The 20,128-nt window shown below is 37.8% G+C and overlaps 1 protein-coding gene across 3 annotated transcripts in view; it reads left to right on the forward strand.

Moving 5' to 3' along the window:
* Window positions 1-20,128, forward strand: part of CEP290 (centrosomal protein 290) — a 283,184-nt gene that overhangs the window by 162,332 nt on the left and 100,724 nt on the right. For all 3 annotated transcript variants that reach the window (XM_033953471.1, XM_033953470.1, XM_033953472.1), the window contains exons 32-38: window positions 54-161; window positions 254-388; window positions 1,351-1,617; window positions 2,592-2,699; window positions 13,763-13,962; window positions 16,642-16,855; window positions 19,801-19,938. In XM_033953471.1, coding sequence (XP_033809362.1) covers window positions 54-161; window positions 254-388; window positions 1,351-1,617; window positions 2,592-2,699; window positions 13,763-13,962; window positions 16,642-16,855; window positions 19,801-19,938 — 1,170 coding nt within the window. The remainder of the gene's footprint in view (window positions 1-53; window positions 162-253; window positions 389-1,350; window positions 1,618-2,591; window positions 2,700-13,762; window positions 13,963-16,641; window positions 16,856-19,800; window positions 19,939-20,128) is intronic.

Here is a 20,128-nt window from a genome sequence, read left to right on the forward strand (position 1 = left end):
TTTGGTCAACTTCCTTGGTTTAATCCATATAAGAAACCTATTTTCAATTTTAGTTTCATGAAGAGCGGCAGATGGCATGGGATCAGAGAGAAGTAGAGCTTGAACGCCAGTTAGACATGTATGAGCATCAGCAACAAGAAGTACTTAGCACTGCTCAGAAGGTACTTACATTGAATGTTTTCAGAGAGATCATTAGCACTGTCTAATAGATTGCAATTGATCTTCATGTATATCACTTTTGTTTTCTGTACAGTTTGAAGAGGCTACTGGCTCAGTCCCAGACTCCAGTTTACCCCTTCCACAGCAACTAGATATTGCACTGAGAAAAATTAAGGAACATGTTCGAACGATCCTTGAAACCCGAGTAGCCTACAAAGCTTTAGAAGAGGTGTGTAGGATGGAGTGTGGTGAAAAAGACTCGAGGGGGGGGGGGGCAGCTTAACCTATAAACCGGGTGAGGCTCTGGCTCAGGGCACAAAATGCTCTGGGCCATGACATCAGCCCATAAGTTAAGCTATAGGATATTTATTTTAAAAATTTCTGTACCGTTTTAAGCCAAGACGGTTTACAAAAATGTTACATGCATAAAATTATTTGTGACAAATAAAACAGATGAACACAAGTAATCAAATCCTTTGGAAAATCAGCGAACAGGGAAAATCACTACTTAAAGAAATGCATTTACAAACAATTATGCTTTAAGAAGTAGTTTTCTAAATGTTCTCCTATCACTACATTTCCGTATTTGCCCAATAAGGGAGTGCCACAATCTTACCCCTGCACAACAAAAGGTCATTTCATTGGCTTAAACACTCTCCTCCCTCCTCCAACTCTGCTGCCTGGTTCTGACAGTATACAGCAGTGGTTCCCAAACCTGTCCTGGAGGACCCCCAGGCCAGTTGGGTTTTCAAGATAGCCCTAGTGAATATGCATGACAGAGATTTGCATAAAATGGAGATGCCAGGAATGCAGATCTGCTCCATGCATATTCATTAGGGCTATCTTGAAAACCCGACTGGCCTGGGGGTCCTCCAGGACAGGTTTGGGAAACACTGGTATACAGCTTCATAGGGCAGCTGCCGCAAGGGGGAAGGGACAGCAACAGAGGAGGGAAGAGGAGCACTTTCCCTCCTCCCTCCTGATGCTGTCCTTCGGTCCTTTCAGAGGCTGCATCCTCTGTCAGTCAGAGGAGGGAGGCGGGAACTAGTCTTGGGGTGTGAGACATGCAGGCTTCAAAACAAAAGTAGGTTTGGGGCACCATATCGTCGTCTTGATCCAGCCCTGAAAAGACTTCCATACCTACCAAGGAAAATTGAGTTAGAATGAACTTTTCTGGTTTTCTTTTTACAGAAAGCAAAAGAGAAGGAAGCCATTCTGTGGAAAACAGAGCAAAATGTCTTGGCTCGGGACAAGATAATAAATGAACTGAGACTTAGATTACCAACTACTTCTGAACAGGAAAAGCTGTTAGGTGACATTAGCCAGAAAGAAGATGATCCAGTCTACCAGAAAAGTCTGAAAGTTGCTCAACAGACCATTGTAAACATGCAGGCGAGACTAAACCAGAAGGAAAGTGTATTGAAAAAATATCAGCATTATCTGGAAAAATCAAGAGAGGTGATTCAGCTTTGGTTTTGGTTTATACTATATCTTGCATCTTTAGAGAATTTTCTTTTTAATTTGTCATTGTTCAAAGTGTGTTTTTTCTTTTTTCTGCTTTCATACTGTAGTACAGTTCCTTTTATCAGACGATCTCATTATCTAGAGGAAAATTTTTCCTTGGACTGTTTTATATTTTTACCCAGAAAAACTTATTTTCCATTGATAACCAGTGTATATTAGGCACACAACAGAGAATATTTCTTCCAAAGCTCTAGAAAATGCTGCATGTCTGGACACCATATGCAAAGTAATGTCCTGGACCTGGTTCCATACTACAGTTTGAGTCCGTCCACAGTGAACCGTGCTGACCAACATGTGTTTTGTGACATTGTAACTCATGCATCTTTTCATGATTGGGCTGCTTCCGAGACATGGTTAGTTTGCAGAAAGATAAGAAGCACTCAAACCAATCCTGCTTGTTGATGGAAAAAGACATATTTTTCTTACCTGTAGCAGATGTTTTCCAAAGACAGCAAGACTGATCAGGCATAAAATCCCTCTCCTGTCCCTGAGAGTTGCATTGCTTCTTGAGTTATGAAACTAACTGAAAAGTTGAGGAGGCTGTTACACACAGGAAAAGCCATGCATGCGCAGATCTTTACATTGAGTTCTGAGCTTTGGGAGAGCTGTTCTGTTTGGCAATGTCGTCTCCCATTCTATTGTACCTGATCAGTTCTGTTTAAAGAAAACACCTGTTACAGGTGAGAAATTGCTGTTGTCAAACTTAAGATTTCTTTTAAATAAGAAATGTTGCCAAGTATAATATTTTTCCACATTTTATCTGTTTGCACAGATATTTAGTAAGAAAAATGCTTGAGTACCTGAATAAACTCATGTAAACCGTTCTGAGCTCTCCTGGGAGAACAGTATAGAAAATTGGATAAATAAATAAATTATATTAATGGTTTTGTTTTGTTTTTTAATATCAGGAGCAAGAGGCAATTATTAAAAAGCATGAGGAAAATCTCCATGTATTATATCAGAAGTTGGATGTGCACACAGATGTCTCCCTAAATAAATTTAAGCAAACTGTTTTGGTAAGACTTCTCTCTTCTTTTGCTTTGTGTGTGGCGCAGTGGTTAAAGCTATAGCCTCAGCACCCTGGGGTTGTGGGTTCAAACACGCTGCTCCTTGTGACCCTGGGCAAGTCACTTAATCCCCCCATTGCCCCAGGTACATTAGGTAGATTGTGAGCCTGCCAGGACAGACAGGGAAAAATGCTTGAGTACCTGAATAAATTCATGTAAACCGTTCTGAGCTGCCTTGGGAGAACGGTATAGAAAATTTAATAAATGGGGGCGTGGCTTGGACGCGAACGATGACGGTCGGGTGAAGGAGAAGCTCCGTATAAACAAGCTTATTTTGCTGAGATTACTACAAAAAAAAAAGTAATTTACTATAATCTAGAGGGCAATGATTAAGGTCTACCTCCTTGGCTAAGACGGAGAAAGTTTGAGAGACGATCGAAAGTAAAAGTAAAAGTGCCGTTTCTAAATTCAAAGAAGGGAAGTGAAAAAAAAAAAAACGGGAGCTTGACGGAATATAAAACTGTTGGTGAGCTGTCTAACAACAAAGAAAATTTTTCTTCTGTGTAAATGATATATTAGAAGAATACCGTAGTGCCTGTTAAGCAGTGGAGATAAGCTAGTTGAAATGGCATTCTCCTGCCGGTGATAAAGCGAAATTTGATGTAGAACAGAGTTGACAACGGTTTTTTTTTTAAGGAGCCATTTCTTTGCTGCCAATATATGACTCTACTTCACTGTGAATGATTAATATAAATATAATATAAATGTAAACCTCCTCTGCTGAAATTGAAACAGAATCCGATATAAAAGCTTTGGCTGTGAGAAAGATTATAGAATAAAGGAGTAACGGTTTTTTTTTTTTTTTTAATATGAAAAAAAAAAATATATAGAGATAATTGAGAGGCGCTAAAAAACTGATAAAGACATATACTTCAAGAATACTAGACAAAGTATTGCTCTCCTTGATAAGGGCTACGATTGGGCTTCTAAAAGGAGAATCAATCATTCAGCGCTGATGTAAAGTGACTAACAGAATTAGAAAAATAAACATATAAAAGATTGACCAGCCAAAGAAAAAAAAAAAAAAAAACCTAAGAGGAAAAACGCTGTTAATTTGAGTGTTATTGCCTTCATAGAGGCTAAGATAAGACATGAAAGAAGAGAAATAGAGAGAAAGACTACTGACATTTTTTACTCACAGCAATAGAACTAAAAACAAATAACTGACAGTTGCTCTAAGAACACTGAAATAAAAGTCTTGAGTCTGATCTAAAAACAAGATTGAGACAAAAAACTAAGAAAAGAAAAAGGCTGAAAAAGAAAAAGGAAAAATTTGTCTATTTTAAAAAAAAAATAGAAACAAATTCTAATAGAATATCACCATTATCTTCTTTATAAAATTGATACAGCAAAACTGTAAAAACATAAATTGAAGACTCAAAAGAAAAGAGAAAAGCGGCAAAATATTGAAACCGATACAAAGAGACAGTAAATATAAGCTGAGATAAAGAGAAGAAAAAAAAAAAAATAACAAAAGATGACATCTAAAAAACAACAGAACAAAAATGATTCAGAAGCAAGTGGTTCCGGTATTGGTAGCAGCAATAAAAGATCAAAACCAGAGCCAAATAACACACCCTCAAAAGTTCCGTTACCATCAGATGAAACCCCTGACGTCATGGAAGAGTTGAGACAAATTAAAGAAATAGTATTAGACAGCAATAAAAAATTAAAAAAAGCAATTGAAGATGCTGCAATTCTCACCAAAAGAGTGGATATAGTTGAAAATAAAATAAATGACATAGAAAACAATACAGAACAACTGAATACAGACATGAGAAAATCTAAAAGAGTATGGAAAGAAATTGAAGAAATTAAAAGAGACTTGGAAGACAGCAGAAATAGAGAAAGAAGAAATAATTTAAGGATCATCGGAATTCCGGAAGGGGTAGAAAAAAATGACCCTATAACATTCCTGGAACAATTTCTACCTAAAATACTACCTTTAAAATTCAAAACTACATTGGAAATAGAAAGAGCACACAGAATACCAACACAGAATAAAAACCTTCAATCAAGACCAAGAACTTTAATATTCAAACTATTGAGACACCAACAAGCAGTAGAAATCTGCCAACTAGCAAAGGAAAACAAAAACCTCAAATGTCAGGATGCAAGAATTCACATAGTTCCTGACTTTGCAAAAGAGACTGCACTACGAAGAAAACAATTCCTGGACATGAGACCCCAACTGCGAGCTCTAGGGGCTAGATATGGCCTTCTTTATCCAGCAGTAATGAAAATTACCATTGCTAATAAGACTCAAAATTTTCTAGATCCAACAAAACTTCAAGATTTCCTCGATCAATATGAACAGCCAATGACCTCATAAACAAGAACTTATTATCGAATAATACTAATAACTATTTTGAAAGGAAAAGATAATCTCCTGAAGGTTGGACTGTGGAGAAATCTGTTCATCCTTTGTGACTGCCTTCAAACATATACCTAAGACTTAAAAATATAAGTTATAATATTTGAATTATAATATTCATTATTTTAAATTAATTCATATCTAACTGAATATGTGGTATACATTGTTGTCATAAGTAATAATTTCCTTAAAGAAAGGGGAAAGAAAATAATTTAAACTTAATATTTAAAAATGAAAATATTTCTAGGCACCACTTAGAATTTACTGTTAGAAAACAATTACTTTATTATACAATACAAACCAAAAAAAAAATAAAATAAAATAAATAATAATTGTAGTAAATATAGTTAAATATTTTAATAGCTTGTAGGAGTTATATACACCTAACCTCAAAATGCGTATCCAAGTGGTCATATTAAAATGGGGAGGGAAGGGAGGGAAGGGAAGGGGGAAATATAATGGAGAATGGGGAAAAAAAGGAAAAGGGTATATTCTAAAATATTTAAAAATTGGGGGAAAAAAATTAATAAAACCAATTCATATAATTTTAAGGAAAATATATCAAAAATGCATAAATGGATCTTAAAATAATATCCTTAAATGTTAATGGTCTAAATCATATGATAAAAAGGAAAAAAGCTCTATTATTTTTAAAAAGGCAAAATGCGGATTTATGCTTTATACAAGAGACCCACCTCTCAAATATTGAATCTAGTAAACTACAAGGAGGTTGGGTCAAACATTGTTTTTTCTCACCAGCTACAGGGAAAAAAGCAGGAGTTGCTATTCTGGTAAATAAAAAATGTAATGCTACATTCAAATTAAAGGCAACAGATATTAATGGAAGATGGATAATTGTGGAAATGAATATGGGAAATACTACCATGACGTTGTTTAATATATACGCCCCTAATTCGAACCAAAATGAATTTTTTAAAACTCTTCAACAATTGATATTGCCACTGGCTACTTCAAATCTAATAGTAGCTGGGGATTTTAATGCTGTTATGGATCCTCTATTGGACAAAAACCCAAGTAGATATATGAAATCAATGGGATTAGATAATTTAATACAAACTTGTGATTTAATTGATATTTGGCGAATACTTCATTTTAATGGACGGGAATTTTCATTCTGTTCTCATGTTCACAATTCCTTTTCAAGAATAGATTATATTTTTATATCAAAACACCTAGCACATCAAGTAACAAAAGCTGCCATTGATCCAATTATTTTATCTGATCATGGTGGGGTATGGATTGAAATTAAGATCACAGATCAAAATACAAATAGACCAATATGGAAGTTTGATAATACATTGCTTGCTGATCCAATATTTTGTGAAAATTTTCAAATAAAAATGAAAGATTTTTTTCAAGTGAATGATAAAGATGAGATTTCTAGAGAAATATTATGGGATGCATTTAAAGCATCAATAAGAGGACAAATCATTTCTTATTCGGCTTATCTTAACAAACAAAATAGAAAACAATACTCTAATTTAGAAAAAGAAATTAAAAATTTAGAATTAAAACTAATAGAAAAATGGGAATATTCTATACAACAAGAACTATTAAAACTCAAATGTAAATACAGTGAAATATCATCAAAAATGATAAGGAAAGATTTATTTGCACAGCAGGCATTGTATTATGGAAACTCAAATAAGTCGGGAAGAATACTAGCAAACTATCTAAAAGTGAAAAAAAAGAAAACAAAAATAATTGCTATAAAAGATGAAAATGGTGAAACACTTACACAAATTGAACCAATATTAAAACAATTTCTAAAATTCTATAAATCTCTTTATTCTTCCGAGACTTATTTAAATAAAGAAAAGGAAGGTTTAGAATTCTTGAATTTATTAGAGGGTCCAAAAGTTCCTGAACATATAAAACGAAGTATGGAAGAACCAATATCACTAAAAGAATTAGAAACAGCTTTGAAATCCCTTAGAGTTGGATCCGCTCCAGGTGGTGATGGTTATACGGTCGAATTTTATAAAACATTTCAAAACTTTTTATTACCCTATTTATTAAATCTTTTTCAATATCAACTTAATAAAGGTTGTACAAATGGCACTATGGCAGAATCATTAACAATAGTTTTGCCAAAGCCAAATAAAGATCCCACTTTGGTATCGAACTATAGACCAATTTCTTTAATAAATGTAGATGGAAAATTATTAGCAAAAATCCTTGCGTTAAGATTGGCTAAAGCTCTCCCACATATTATAAGTATGTCTCAAACAGGATTTGTTGCTCAAAGACATTCATCTCATAACACTAGACTAGCATTCCATATGTTATACTTAACAAAGAAAATGAACGAGCCTACTTTTGCTGTTTCTTTAGATGCAGAAAAGGCTTTTGATAGAATAGAATGGACATTTATGTATCAAGCAATGGAATGGTTTGGTATAGGTCCTGGATTCACACAAATGATACAAACATTATATAGCTCCCCTTCTGCTAGATTATACATTAATAATATGTTTTCAGAAAAATTTAATCTACAAAGAGGAGTTAGACAAGGTTGTCCTTTGTCTCCTTTACTGTTTGATATAGTTTTAGAACCCTTAATATTAGCAATCCAACAAGTAAAGGAGATACAAGGTATAAATCATTCAGATAAAGAATATAAAATATCAGCTTATGCTGATGATTTACTATTATATTTGAAGAATCCAGAAACTACCATTCCATATCTACTTGAACTAATAGAAAAATTCGGAAAATTTTCAGGATATAAAATAAACTGGAATAAATCAGAAATACTTCCATTAAATATACATTGTACAAAAAGTTTATTTAATTCATTTTCTTTTGTTTGGAAGGAAGATGCTATTAAATACCTTGGAATTTGGATTACAAAAAATTTGGAAGATACAATGAAAATTAATGAAAAAAATTTATTACAAAAAGTAACAGAGATGTGTGAGCAATGGAACCCCTTACACTTATCTTGGTGGGGAAGAATACAAACTGTTAAAATGATGATATTGCCTATAGTTTGTTACCAAATGGGAATGATACCAGTTTTCTTTCAAAATTCTTTCTATAAAAAATTAAATAAGATATTAACAAAATTCATTTGGCTTGGGAAAAACCCCAGAATTGCATTAGTGTCATTGCAAAGACCAATTGCGGAGGGAGGGGTAAATTTTCCCAACTTTTATAGGTATCATCAAGCCTATATTCTACGTCAAGGTATGTATTGGATCCTCCCAGAACCCACTGTAAATATCCCAGATTGGTTTTGGCTAGAATGGAGACTTATGTTTCCATTACGTCTTAGTCATGTAGTTAGTATCAAAATGCCAAGGCTATACAAAGAACATAAAATATTCATGGATACATGGAAAACTTTAAGATATATAAGTAATCTAACTCCTATTCCAATTAGTAAATCAACAACTCAAACAATTTGGTTAAACCCCAAGATCAAAATAGGCGGTTTCAAAATTATCTGGAAAAACTGGATGATAGCAGGTATTCGTATTCTAGACGACATAATAAAAAATGGTAAAATGCTGGAGTTTTCACAATTGCAACATAAATTTGATCTTAATAAAACACAATATTTTAGATGGTTGCAATTGAAGCAATCCATTCAGGTAGGGTTCCCTGAATGGAAAAATCTTACTAATTATCATAGCTTGGAATTCTTGTGTTTTCAGATAAATTCAATAGGACATGAAGCTGCACAGTGGTATAAATTAATATCCGGATATATAAATAAAAAACCAAAAAATGGTCTTAGAGACATTTGGAGCATTGAGATAAAGCACCAAATTAGTGCATCTCAATGGCCACGACTTTGGTCATGGAGGTTAAAATGTACGGTGTCAGCATCTATGAGACAAACTTGGTTTTTTCTTTTACATAGAGCTTTATGGACCCCTACACGTTTACATAGAATTGATAGCTCTAAATCTAATAGATGCTGGCACTGTCATGTTGAAATTGGGACATTAGACCATCTTCTATTCTTTTGTCCATTCATCTTAACATTCTGGAAATCAATTTGGCCTCAAATTAATAGGATGTTAGAAAACCCAGTAGCCTTGACATATGATACTATATTATTTGGAACAACAATGAGAACAAAAAGTCAAATAACATCAAATAATAACAAACTTTTATTTATTTTAACTGGAATAGCAATACAACAAATCACATTGAATTGGAAAAATCATGACAAATTAAATTACACTTTCTGGTGGAATTCTGTTTGTCATATATATAAAATGGAGCTTACCATAGCAACACAAAAAGGATATATTAATAAATTTCAAAAGATATGGAGACCATTAACAGAATTTTGTAATGAATGATTAAATTTTCCCAAGTTAAAATTGATTAGAAGGGAATGAAATGGGATTTTACTTTTGATTTTTACACACTATATCAATGTTGAATGAATTTACAATAAAGTTGTTTTTAAATATTATTGATTGATTGGGAGGGAGGGAGGGGGAATTCTACATTCAAAAGAAATTATATAAATTTAGTTTTACTGCATAATATTATAAAATTGTATAACATTAATTTTCTAAAAAAAAAACTTAAACTTGATGATGATAAGTATGTATATCAAGTGTATGTATTTAAGTATTTAATAAGTTTATATGAAACACTTGTTGTAACAAAAGAAAATGAATAAAAAAAATAAAAAAAAAGAAAATTTAATAAATAAATAAAAAAAAAATACTGGATATGCTAGTTAAACCTAACTGTTTTTGGGCTCCTTTTACAAAGCCGTGGTAGGCTTTCTAGGAATTCTATTTACGTTAGAGGCCTCTACTGCGGCTTTGTAAAAGCCAGCATTTGTCTAAATAATGAGTTTAAAAAATATCTCTCTATTGTACTTTATTTAGGTGCCATAAGCTTATTAGGACATACTTTTCCTTTGGAGGTCTGTTTATTTTTTTTTAATCTTTATTACGTTTTCAAAGCTAATAAAAAGTACAAAACAATATACAGTACATACATATAAAAAAGAAATGAAAAATAATAATTCTAGTGCAATAGGAGTTTTAGTCTGAATAGTAGAGCATCCTCCCCTTGCTTGTGAGCCTTGCAAAAGGAATTGCTCTGGTTTTTCAACTCCTTCTTCCACAGAGGGCTCTGCTGCTCCTTCAGGTTTTTTTTCTTTTGCACACAAGCTGATCTGCTCTGTATATTATTTTTGGTATTTTTTTTTGCAGTTTTTGCAACTGTTGGTACATCAGAGTTCCCCAATGAAGGGAAGAATTGTGTGGAGAAACAGACTTGCATCTGCAGCCAGCAGTTTAATCCCTTGGCAGGCTGGCCAAACAGGTCCTCAGTTAAGTCATTTTTGAGCCATTTTTTTTGCATAAAACACCATGGTGGCTGTTTGGATTTCCCTTTTTTTTTTTTCTTTCAAAGTTCTCTAGAACTTTCAAATCACCTCATGATGCCTCAAAACTGGCAAGGATGGAGTTCTCAAGCTCTTTTACCTCTAATTCATGCCAGCTTTTAGCAAGATGGCCTAGAGCTGAAGTGAAGGGTAGTGCTGGACCTAGGCTTGGGGGAGAGAGAGAGAGTAATTTTGGACCCATGAGAGGGGGGGGAAGAAGGGAAGGGAGAGGTACCAGACCTGCAGCTCAGAGCTGTAGCTAAAGGTAAGGGAGAGAGGTGTTGGACCCTTGGGAGGATGGTTAGAGGGAAGGGAGAGAGGTTCTGGATCACGGGGGGGGGGGCTGGAGGGAAGGGGTGAGCTAGGTGTTAAATCCATGGGAGGAGTGCTGAGGGAAGGGAGAGAGGTGCTGGACCTGCAGGGAGAAGGAGAGAAAAAGGAAGGGAAAGAGATGCTGAACCAAGGGGGTGAAGGGAGTGAAATATTTACCACAGTGGAGGAAGGGAGGAAAGAGAGGGCGAGAGACACATTGGTGTAAGGGTATAAGAGGGGAGAAGCTGGCCACAGGGAGAAATACAAAAAGAGGGGAGATGGTGAGCATGGATGGGAGCAATAGGGACAGGGACACAAAGGGAAATGCTGTATGGGGGTGATATATGGACCCAGTCAGTGGGGCAGTGCCAGACAAAGGAGGGTATATGGACACAGAGGGAAGATGGCTAGAAATGAGGGAGAATAGGAACGCAGAAGAGAGATGCTGGACTTAACAGAGGGATTGACACTGGACATGGAGGGGAAAGGGACACAAAAGTGATGATGACGAAGGCAGGAAGATGGGCACAGGGAAAATACTAGAAAGGGAAGTACTCGTACAGGAGACGGAGAAGGGAGATGCTGAATATGGGGGAAAACATACACAGAGATGGAAGATAGATGGTGAGTGTGGAGAAAGAAGAAATGTCAAATGGTCAGGAGACCCTGGAGAGTCTCCTAAGCATAGACAGAAGGAAACAGAAACCAGAGACCAATGTAATTTGAAGAATAAAATGACCAGACAGCAAAAGGTAGAAAAAAGAAATAAATTTTCCATTATATCAAATTTGAAATGTGGATCCCGCCAGAGCTGATGTTAGACATAACTGGGGACTGCAAAGCCCAGGCCATGCTTCTGGCCTGGGGGCAGTTGCCTTGTTCTTGCCATGTGTGACTTAAGTATTCTGTTAGATTGATTTTTCTTTTTTGCATTCTGTAGTAATTTTGGCTTGTTCAGTTTTCTTCATAGTGGAGGGGATATTTGTGAGGGGGAGGGGAGACAGGGGTTTTGTTGATCCTTGTTCTGTATTTGTGATTTATAAAATGACAATTGTACATAATAATGTTTCTTTTTATACTTTAATAAAATGATTTCATATAAAATCATAACTTTTCGAGGCTTGTGCAGATGGAATCAGACAGTTTGCGGGGATGGGATGGGGACGGGGAGCCAAGCTCTTGGGGACAGGGACAAAGTTTAGATGGTGGTGATGGAGAAAAAAAGTTTGTCCCTGTGTCATTCTCTAGTGCTAAGCCATAGCCGGTCTTCTTTAAACCACATTTGAAAAGAAGTATGGCTTCTTGGTGGGCAGAAGTTCAGGCCATTTCGCTCGAGGAGATTTGTAGGGCAGCGACCTGATCCACACTTCATACGTTCTCCAAATTCTACAAAGTGGACGTGGCAGCATGGGAGGAGACCGTATTTGGATCCTCAGTATTTTGGGGGCTGCTTTTGTATGTCCTTACTGTCCAGAATGACATGCCTATTGCACTAGAAAAACAGATTAGGTTCTTACCTTGCTAATTTCTTTTCTAGTAGATAGGTGTGTCATTCTGGAACCCCACCCTGTCAATTATTGCTGTGCCTGCCTACTGTCTCAATCAGACAGTTTGAGTCAAAGCTGAGATTTGATGTCAGTCAGACCTCAAGGGTATGACGAAGAGTCTTAATTCTGTAGCACATTGGAGAATGAGCTCCATAAATGTTTGATTGGTATGGTTATTTCAATGTTAGGATTGTTTTATTGCAATATTTAACATGTTTGTTATACTTTCAGAACAGAACTATATTTCAGGGAATCTTCCTGTACATCTCCTTATTGTGTGTTTCTATATAGGGCTATCACCTGTTTTGGTACAAACTAAAGGGGTCAGCAAAGCTCTGTGGAAGGAGGAGGAGTTAAAAAAGGTGGAGTGGATTCCTTCTGCACAGCTTGCAAGCATGGAGAGAATATCCTACTGTCTAGATTTTGACATAGAAATCAGTTGAGCCCCATGTGTCGTCTTATTATCAACAGCTGTCTTGACTCCTATCAGTTTTATTAAATCAATTCGGCCTTATTGGATCATTCATCTCTTCTTAAACTGGTTCGTGCTCTGGTATTAAGTAGGCTTGATTATGGAAATTCTTCAATAGATTACTCTAGTATACCTTTAACCATTTACAGATCTTTCAAAATACAGCTATAAAATTGATCAAGGGAATCTGGAAATCTGATCATGTGATCCCTTTATTAGAGGAGGCGCACTAGTTCTCTTGTGCTTATTACATGAAATACAAAGTTTTAGTCCTGGCCCATAAAGCATATTTACTGAGGATTATCTCTCTATTTTTCCAGACTATTAATTCCATATTTTCCAAGTAGAGCATTATGTTCGCAATCTCAAAAACAATTAGGTCCATATTCTATAAACGGCACCCTACGATGCTTAAGTTAAGTCCAAAACACCATTTAAAAGTGGACTTAATATTCAAGGCGCCTAAAAAAAAACCAACAACCCAGCATCGGAATTGCACCTCCGGAGGTGCTTTATGGTGCCTAACGCCACTTTAGGCATGGTTAATGCCAGAAGCGGTATTAAGGGCTATAAAATGCCTGCATAGGCACGATTCACGTCAAAGGTAGGCGCCATCAATGTAGGCTTTGAAAACCCTGGCCTACATTTCCAGTGCCTACCTTTGAAGGCGTGATTCTCTAAACGGTGTTGTTGCATGATTGCGCTGTTTAGAGAATCTGGCCCTTAGTTATTACCCTTAGGTTACAAGTCCTCTGGGGACAAATAGATTTCTGGTGAGTCAGAATGGAACTCATTTTGACCTACTACTGAAAAAAGGTGTAAGATTAATCTTGATTTATTTTCAGGTCATTTATAGCAAACAAAGAAAGATGGTTGCGTTCTCTCAAATGAAAAATTATCGTGGCTTGTTAATTAAATTTACAGGATCTGATGAAGAAACCTTCTTTAGTAATTCCTACAAACAAAGACTTGATGCGTTTAGCTGAGATGGAGCAGACTGTGACAGAGCAAGACAACTCCATTGCATCCCTTTCAGGCAAATTAAAGAGTTTGGCTGCAGAACTGGAAAAGCAAAAACAAATCACATTCATGAAAATGAGAGAGTTTGAAAACACCAAAGCTAAGTAAGTCTAAGCTAAAGTTAAAGTCTTAGTTAAAGTTAAAGTCTAAGCTAAAGTTAAAGTCTAAGCTAAAGTTAAAGTCTAAGTCTAAAGTTAAAGCCAAATTAAATAGCTGTATTCAAATGCTTACAAGATATAGGGATACTAGAAGGCTTGGAAGACTACACTGAGTAATTTGACTCTGGAGGAAAAAAAACCCCTTCCAGTGTTTAATGCAAAAAAACTTTGGCACTTCTAGAGTTCATGCTTAATTTTTTTTTTTTTTTGCTTGTTCAAAGTTGCAGGCAAAAATGAACAAAGTTGGTGTAGCTTTCTATAGGGAACTGCTAAATACATTTTTGTAGACAGGTAGTCAGAAAATCTAGCTGGGTTTGCTAATGGCAAATTTATTAATGCACTGTTACTGTCCATGCCATGTCCATGTCTCTCAAACTGTATGCCATGGCACAGTGAGGGGCACCAAAGAGATTTTAGGTGTGCCACAACAGATTCCAGAATTTTACTTTATTTGTAAAAATTTCCTTCATAAGTATACACTAGGATAGATGACATGTATGTTGCGCACGCAGAAATCTGTCAATGTTTTGAGCATCTATGTGTGTAAGGATACAACTGCCCAGATGAGCATCATTCTTTGAAGTGATTGGTCCTTGAACACTAACGATAAGTAACTTTATTTTTTATGCAGTAGTTAACCTAACTTGAGCAACAAAGCAATCAAGGCTTTGTTACCATTTGGATGTTCTTATCTTTGCAAACGTGGATTTTCAGCTCTGACAGGAATTAAATAAAAAAAAAAGAGAACTGCAGATGGTGGATGATGAAATGCGTGTTTGCTTGTCGACTATTGAGCCACTTTTTGAGTTAATTTGCACTCAAAAACAAACACATCCATCGCATTAATGAGAAATTCTGTTCTATCTACTTTAGTTTCACCGTTATTGCAGTTAGCCATACATAGCTTAAAGAACTTTAAAGAATTCTAAAACTTAATTTTTTGTTGGTTTGCAATTTTATAATTTGCCGCAAAAAAACATTTGCTCTGTTTAGTGTGCCAGAGCTAAAAAAAAGTTTGAGAGACACTGCTCTAGAGCAACTTCCAGAAAATGTTTTTGGTCTTGATAATTTTACCAGTGCAACCTTTTTTTCTAATTACCCAGGAATTCTTTTTTCACTATTTTAATAGACTTTCCACTGTTCCTAATCTGATCCTTGCCGCAACTGTCCTGAGGTCAACTGCCATGCCCAAAGGTCTTTGTGGGGAACCTTTATCATGAGTTCTAATTCTGTTCATCAGGTGTTACTCTTAGAGGTGATGACAACTCTTCCCTCCCCCTTCAGGGAGCTGTAAACACTTTGGGCTAGATTCACTAAGCCTACCGACTGTGTCCTGAGCACTTTGCGACCCTGACCCGAGTCACTAACCTTCTTCCTGAGCGTATCTGCACCTGATCTGATCCGCTCATGCAAATGAGGGGAAACGGCATGCAAAGTAGAAAGAGCCTCAATTCACTAAACAAATCCAGGTACACCGACTGGGCTGGCTGATCAAAAAAGAAGCAACTTCTGAGGACCAGTCGCTCACGTCCCTGCCGACTCTCCTGAGCATTCTCTCCTATGGTCCCCTGAAAAGTAAGCAACCAGCTAAAGCACATCTCCTGCTCTTGCCGCCCCGACTCTCCTGCTCTCTGCCGCCTTTCCCCACAGTGCAAGCCCATAGTTTGTACCCGCGGGTTTAAAGTGGGGCTGCACTGTGGAGAATGGCGGCAGAGAGCAGGAGAGTCGGGGTGGCACGGACTTCATTTCAGTGTCCTCTGGTGCAGTACAGAAAAGCTGGGTCAGTCCCGATGCCCTCCCTATTGTCAAGCAGGGGAGCGGGGTGACTGTGGGCCACTGGGGTTAAGACACTCTTCACTTCTCACCAGTAGCGCATGTATGCACAATTTTTAAAATAATCCACTACCTGGAGGGCTGTCTACAGTGTGGAGATGGGCTGAGGGACAGGGCAGAGTTGGGCAAAATGGTCGGTATCGGGGCCGGGAGAGCCAAGAGAGCCGGCACGGCCGCCGGCGTGAGCTTGAAGGGAACTGGGATGGCTGGCGAGTAAAAGCACAAAAATTGCTAAAAATTAAAAAAGAAAAGTTTTTGCTACGGAGAGCAAGCGCATGCGCAGACAATCTACAGGCAAAGAAGATGGTCTGCGCATGCATCAGGATCGCTCTTCAGCAATCCGTGTGGTCGGTTTGGGGCATGCCTCAGATTGACATTATTTGCATGAGGACGTGTTGTGAATCGGGTGCCCGGACACGGATTGGACATGGTAAGGGGGGGGGTTAGTGAATCTAGGTCTTTTTGTACCACCCTTTTTAATGACCCAGATATGCACTCCCCAGTTCAGGAATTGAATTATGCAGTATTTCTTCTGAGCCACTGGTCTGACCCACAGAGCTTTTTTATTTTTAATTTTCTGGATGTTTCTATAAAGGAATTTGTTTTTTATTTCTAACTGCCATGTTAGAGAGGAGTTAATCAGGGAATTAACCCAAATCTTCCATTAAATATGATACAGAGCTAACCATTAGTGAAATTATGCCAACCTCTGAAGTGCTGTATATTTTCTGTGTTGTATAATGCCAAACTGCATTTTCAGTTCTATTGTTTAATTCATTTCCATTATGCTAGACTTGAAGAAACCCATGCTGTTGAAATAAAAGCACTGAAAAGTGAAACAGATGAATTAAGATCCCAACTTGAAGAGATGGAAAAGGAATTACAGTATCTAAATACTGAGCTAGAAGCTCAGAAAGAAGCAAACACTAGGGCTCCGACATCTACAATGAAAAATCTAATGGAACGGCTGAAGAGTCAGTTAGCTTTGAAAGAGAAACAGCAAAAAGTAATTGCTCTTTATGTACCATTATATCTTACAAAATATAAGGAGTGGAATTGTCCAAATAAGACACAAACTTATATAAAAATGTAATGTAATGTAATGTAATTTATTTCTTATATACCGCTACATCCGTTAGGTTCTAAGCGGTTTACAGAAAATATACATTAAGATTAGAAATAAGAAAGGTACTTGAAAAATTCCCTTACTGTCCCGAAGGCTCACAATCTAACTAAAGTACCTGGAGGGTAATAGAGAAGTGAAAAGTAGAGTTAGAGGAAAAATAAAAATAAAATAAACATTTTAACAAGACAGCAATGATCTAAATACTTTGGAAGGTAGAAGAGAGGAGAGAAAGGAATAGAAGCAGAAGGGGGAGCCGTTGAACAGTAGAATTCTGGAGAAATTTAAATGATAGAAATAGAACAAAACAAAGACAAAAGGCAAAACAATAGATAAGATTAAAGATAAATCATAAGCTGGAAAGAAAAATAAAATAAAACTTTGTCTTCAATCCACGGTTTCAGCGTCAGTGATGAAGTGGAGCAAGTAAGTTTAGGAGGAGCGATTGACGTTTCCAGAAAGGGCTTCTTCAGGGAAGAGACTTGGCAGACAGTCCCAGGATGCCTATGTCTCCATTGACGTTTCCAGAAAGGGCTTCTTCAGGGAAGAGACTTGGCAGACAGTCCCAGGATGCCTATGTCTCCTCCCCTGCGATGTTCTCCCATCCATGCATTCCCTCCCAGACACACTGCCCGTGCCCCAGCCGCTCCAAGGAGGCTGCCCCAGATGAGGTCCACGGTGAATGTAGGATTCTCTCCTCTGCGGGAAAGCCGCCCGGAGCCGACAGTCGATCTTCTTAGCGGATTGCATGGGGGGGAAGAGTTCACACTCTTGGTAGGATCGGGTCTGTGTGCTCTCGGTGGTTGTGGCTGGTCTCATTGCTGCTTAGGTGTAAAAGCAGTTGATCTCCACTGCTGCTGATATTTAAAAGCAGGCAGATTGATCTCTCCAATGGACTGCAGGGGGAGGAGTTCACACTCCTGACAGGATCGGGTCTGTGGGCTCTTGGTGGTTGCGGTAGGTCTCGCTGCTGCTTGTATGTAAAAGCAGTTGTTTTTCTACTGCTGCTGATATTTAAAGCAGGTAGATTGATCTCTTAAACGGGATATAGGGGGAGGAGCTCACATGCCTGGTTGGATCGGGGCAAGGGCTCCTATTATAGGCAGCTGGTCTTGCTGCTACTTAGGTGTTAAAGCAGTTGATCTTCCTAGCGGACTGCAGGAGGTGTGGAGCTCACACTCCTGTCATGATCTGGTCTATGGGCTCTTGGTAGTTGCGGTTGGTCCCAATGCTGCTTAGGTGTAAAAGCAGTTGTTCTCCCACTGCTGCTGATATTTAAAAGCAGGTAGATTGATCTATCCAATGGAATGCTGGGGGAAGATCTTATATGTCTGGCTGGATCGTGGCAAAGGGTTCCCGGTAGTGGCGGCTGGTCCTATTGCTGCTTAGGTGTAAAAACAGTTGATCTTCTTATCGAATTGTAGGGGGGGCGGATCTCACATTCCTGGCAGGTTCGGGTCTGTGGGTTCTTGGTGGTTGCGGATGGGCCCGCTGCTGCTTAGGTGTAAAAGCAGTTGTTTTCCCAATGCTGCTGATATTTAAAAGTAGGCAGATTGATCTCTCCAACAAATTGTATGGTGAAGAGCATACACGTCTGGCTGGATTGGGACAAAAGCTCTCGATAGTGGCGGCTGGTCTTGGTGCTGCTTAGGTGTAAAAGCAGTTGATCTCCTACTTCTGATGATATTTAAAAGCAAGCATATTGATTTTTCCAACGGAATGCTGGGGGAAGAGCTTACTTGTTTGGCTGGATCAGGGCAAAGGGCTCTCGGTAGTGGTGGCTGGTCCTGTTGCTGCTTAGGTGTAAAAAACAGTTGATCTTCCTAGTGGACTGCAGGGGGAGGTGGAGCTCACACTCTTGGCTAGATCGGGTCTGTGTGCTCTTGGTAGTTGCGGATAGTTCCGCTGCTGCTGAGGTGTAAAAGCAGTTGATTTCCCACTGTTGCTGATATTTAAAAGAAGGGTAGATTGATCTCTCCAATGGACTGCAGAGGGAGGAGCTCACATGCCTGGCTGGATCGGGGCAAAGGGCTCTTGGTAGTGGTGGCTGGTCCTGCTGCTGTTTTTCTAGTTGATTTTCCTAGCGAACTGCAGGGAGGGTGGAGCTCATATTTTTGCAGGACCGGGACTGTGGGTTTTTGGTGGGTTGGTCCCGTTGCTGCTTAGGTGTAAAAGCAATTGATCTCCCACTGCTGCTGATATTTAAAAGCAGGCAGATTGTCCAGGGAGAGGAGCTCTGCACTCAAACTGCCATCCTCCTCGCCTCCAAGTTCCGGAATTTTATTCATCCATTTTTATATAAGTTTGTGTTCACCAGTCTTAGTTGGACAATTCCACTCCTTATATTTTGTATATTTGTGTTTGTGGTTTTGTTTCCCCTATTTTTTTTTTCCCGTTATATCTTATATCCATTTCTTAGCAAAAGCAGTTTTAAAGTCAGTCCCTTTGTAGAGGACCCTGAGTAGGGAAATGAATTCAGTCCGTTTGGTAAGTGGTTGAGGTGAATTGCAATTAAATGCAGGCTAGCACCACTCCCTGACATGTGCTTGGTAGTATAAAATGGCTAGCAGAAGCCTGTTTAGGACTGCTGACATCTTGCAAGCTTTGAGATCAGAAATCCTTGAAAATTCTGATGTATACAAAATGTTTTGTAAGTAGGCAGTTTTCACATTTTACCTGATTAAATAGCTTTGCAAAATTGCCCAAATGTACCACGGGTGGAATGATTTTATATTGCAATTAAAAATATATTCCACTTTAATGTGCTTTTCTGTCTAATGCAACATATTTAAGTGGAAAAAGTTCTGCCGTGTTGTTGCTGTTTGCAGGCTCTTAGCAAAGCCCTGCTGACACTGCGAGAAGAGATGACGGCTCATGCTGAACAGCAAATTATTGCTGCGGCAGCACAGAAGGAGGAGAATTTGAATGTTCAGCAGATTGTGGACAGGCAAACTAAAGATTTGAAGGTGAGCCATATTGAAGCGTGGCTACTGAAGACTTATTGTAAAAAGCCATAGAGTATGAAATGCACTTTGTGATCTACAGTCCAAGATATTTTATAGTGACAGAGAAGATAGCTCTTTGTTAAAAAAGAAAAAAAAAGCAAATATTTGTTACACCATCTGATCGGCCAGTTTTGCAAAATTCCAAATAGGG

This window comes from Geotrypetes seraphini, chromosome 7 (genome assembly GCF_902459505.1).
Source record: "Geotrypetes seraphini chromosome 7, aGeoSer1.1, whole genome shotgun sequence".
In the NCBI taxonomy this organism is placed as follows: Eukaryota; Metazoa; Chordata; class Amphibia; order Gymnophiona; family Dermophiidae; genus Geotrypetes; species Geotrypetes seraphini.